The sequence below is a fragment of the Rattus norvegicus genome, chromosome Y, assembly GCF_036323735.1.
Source record: "Rattus norvegicus strain BN/NHsdMcwi chromosome Y, GRCr8, whole genome shotgun sequence".
Taxonomy (NCBI): domain Eukaryota; kingdom Metazoa; phylum Chordata; class Mammalia; order Rodentia; family Muridae; genus Rattus; species Rattus norvegicus.
The window spans coordinates 351,443-355,109 of NC_086040.1; the positions used below are offsets into that span (position 1 = coordinate 351,443).

A 3,667-nucleotide genomic window follows, 5' to 3' on the forward strand; every position below is an offset into this window, starting at 1 on the left:
CACATGCTCACAGCTGGCCTCTCTGCCTCTCTACTTCTCTACTCCTCTACTCCTTCTCCCTCCACCTCTCCCCCTCCCTCTCCCTCCCCCTCCCCCTCTCTCTCTCCCTCCCTCCCTCTCCCTCACTCCCTTTGTCCCTCCCTCTCCTCCTCCTCCTCCCCCTCTGTCTCCCTCTCCCTCCCACTCACCCTCTCTCTCCCACTCTCCCTCTCTCCTGTGCCTCTACTACCCTCTTAACTCCTCTCCCCATGCCCTGGATAAACTTTATACTATACTGTATTATCCTGGGTTGGTTCCTCAGGGGAAGGGATGTCTCAGCATGGGCCTGCAGAGGCACCCCTTTCCCCTATACCTCACCACACCTCCATAGAACATATCCCCACTCTTTATCTTTTCATAAACACATCATAAACAACCAGACCCAAGTCTTCTGTGACTCTGTGAGGTCCTAAAATGGTTCAGGATCAGCCCCAGTGGAATGCTTTGTGCCTGCCCCGTCCTAGGAATTAAAGAAAAATTTGTAGGAGAGGACAAAAAGCACAAACAGAATACACACACAGAGTGACATAGAAGGACATTCCCAGAAAAACAAAAACTGAACCAAATGCTGTCTCAGATGGTCTGGGCTGCCGCCACCTGTCCACCCACAAATTGCCACTGGCCACCTCAGGCTCCCTGACCCTGCTCCCCTCACATGCAGTCTGAGCCAGTTCCCTACTTGGCCTCCCACCACCAATACCCTAAGCTGGCTTGGCTATGCCCCTTATGGTTTTCTTTCTCAGCCTTGCTGTATTTGGAAATCAAAGTTTGCCATCACTAACATTTCAGAAATCCTTTATTACTGGCATTTGAACTACTTGTAAAGATGAGTAATTGACAAGAATGACAATCAGAATTTGTGGTTCTGGCTCAGTAGCGTTTAGACTTCATTTGGGTGAGTTTTCCCTTACCTTTGTAACAAGCAACTGTTGATGTCTGAAAGCCAGGTGCTAACTAAGCTTGGTTCCTAGAAGAACAGTCTCTCAGGAAATTCTTTTTCTAATGGTGTGTGTGTGTGTGTGTGTGTGTGTGTGTGTGTGTGTGTGTCTGTGTGTGTGTGTCTGTGTGTGTCTCTGTGTGTCTGTGTGTGTGTGTGTGTGTCTGTGTGTGTCTGTGTGTGTGTGTCTGTGTGTGTCTCTGTGTGTGTGTGTGTGTGTCTGTGTGTGTCTGTGTGTGTGTGTGTCTGTGTGTGTGTGTGTCTGTGTGTGTGTGTGTCTGTGTATGTCTCTGTGTGTGTGTGTGTGTGTGTGTGTGTGTGTGTGGTTTGTAATGTTGATTGTTTTGAATTTCAATTATCAGAGAACAAAGGATCTCACAGTCCCTGGTCAGTAGGAAGTTAATATCCAGGGACCAAAAACGGCTTATTTCAGAGATAAAAGAAACTTAAGTTAAACAAAATTAGCTAACAGCAGTTTAATTTTACAGTTTGTGTCATTAAGTGCTTTGAAACCTTGGACATAAAGCCAAAATAATACTTCTTGTCACAATTCCAGAGTTTCAATATACTTTGTGGAAAAACATAACAAAACAAAAAGAACAAGGATACTTGGTATTTACTTATTTATACTTTTGGTATTTATTTATTTATAGTTTTCCCTGTCTAGTTTAGATTTTCAGTGAAATCTCTTGCATGTCAAGCTGTATTGGCTCTAAAGCTGTTTGCTGCCTTTGAGCTGGCAGTACAAATAAATTCATTATGAGTCTAAACCTAGTTTCTTCCATGGATTAAATGCAATAACAATGCGATTAGTACGCTGTTAAAGAAAAAGTATGTAGTAAGCCCTTCTAAGCATTCTCCTTTCTTACACACTACACATCCTTACACACATTTTGGTCTCCTCCTCCAACCACCCCCCCCAAAAAAAGGAGCTGTCCTTTATTACAACAGAGGGAAATCAGTATCCAAACCAAGTAGGAATCTCAAGCTGTAAATTACAGAAGGGGGGAGTGTTGGGATAGGTAGGAGCAGAGCCAGTATCATGAGATTACCTATCACAGGGCTCTGCTGACGTGCTCCTGCTATGGTGTAGGGTCACCAGTGATATCAGTGGACAGTAAGTAGGTTAGCTGCTGCTAGTGGAACTGGTGCTGCTGCTACTGCTGCTGCAGGTGCATGTGCTGCTGCTGCTGCTGCTGCTGCTGTTTCTGCTGTAGTGGGTATCCAGTGGGGATGTCCACAGGCTGTAAATAAATGCTTTTCTGGTTCTTGGAGGACTGGTGTGCAGCTCTAGCCCAGTCCTGTCCGTATATGATAGTGTGTAGGTTGTTGTCCCATTGCAGCAGGTTGTACACTTTTGTTGAGGCAACTTCACGCTGCAAAGTATAACTCCTCTGTGACACTTTAACCCTTCGATGAGGCTGATATTTATAGTTTGGATATTTCTCTCTGTGTAGGGTCTTCAGTCTCTGCGCCTCCTGGAAAAAGGGCCTTTTTTCGGCTTCTGTAAGGCTTTTCCACTGATATCCCAGCTGCTTGCTGATCTCTGAATTCTGCATGCTGGGATTCTGTTGAGCCAACTTGCGCCTCTCTCCACGGGACCACACCATAAATGCATTCATGGGGCGCTTGACATGGCCCTCCATGCTATCTAGACAACTGTCACTGCTCCCAAAGCTCTCCCTTCTCCAGAGATTAATATGTCCTCAGGCTGTAGGGCTGAACACTGAAAGTGAAGATCTGAAATGCTGAATGTAGTGGAAGAATTAGGATTGCAACCAGGAAGTCAGAGATGGGATGAGAGAGACAGAGATAGAGACAGAAACAGAGAGACAGAGACAGACAGAGACAGAAATCAAGATATAAAGTGTAAGGGGTAAAAGCTAGTATCCGAACTGTGTTTGTAACAAAGATTTTAGTATTTAAAGTGTGTAAGAAAATATTCATCCCTCCTCCCTCGGGACCTCCCACGTCCAGCCCAACTAATCTACTTTGAAGCCACCACACAAACCTACATATTGTCAACCAAAACCCCTGTGGATTGTAAATGTAGAGACTGCACTTTTACACTCCTTAAAAACATACAACTTTCTCTTTGGTCATTTCTTCTCAACAAGCATTAAGATACAACAATGAGCATACTAAGCCGTTCTTTTTGCCCTGTAGCATACATGATATTTATGATGGACTAACTGAGAAATAAACAAGCATGTACAAGTGGTAGAGAGGGTCAAAGATAAGTAGGAAAACAATCAATTGTATCCTAGTCCAGTAAGCGAGGTAGCATGAAGAAAAAGAATCAGTCTGTCCAGGGCAATAGCCCACTATAAAGATCTACACCATGGGACAAAGAAAAACCAAAAACAAAAACAGTAGTAATGCTGAGTTTTAGAATTGAAAGCTACAAAACCTAAAACTCAACAAATATCTCAAGGAAGTTTTCTTTCTCTCTTTGTCATATACATGCATCATAAAGCTCGTTTGTACAAATTTCCTATGTAGTAATATTAAAAATATTGTTATTAGGATTATTTCAATACAACCAACAGTTGTTGCTGGCATGTTGCTAAAGTGCATTTGAGACTCAATTATTTACAGATACACACAGACACACACACACTCCACATGCAGGTAATCACACACAGACACTTAGACAAATACAACAGAAACACACTACTGTATTCTCTACTC

The 3,667-nt window shown here is 43.4% G+C and overlaps 1 protein-coding gene across 1 annotated transcript; it reads right to left on the reverse strand.

Annotated features, from left to right (window-relative positions):
- Positions 1 to 2,133: 2,133 nt before the first annotated feature.
- Sry4 (sex-determining region Y protein 4) lies at positions 2,134 to 2,622 on the reverse strand. Its single transcript, NM_001416755.1, has one exon. It carries the CDS (start codon positions 2,620 to 2,622, stop codon positions 2,134 to 2,136), a length of 489 nt encoding a protein of 162 aa, NP_001403684.1.
- Positions 2,623 to 3,667: the final 1,045 nt, after the last annotated feature.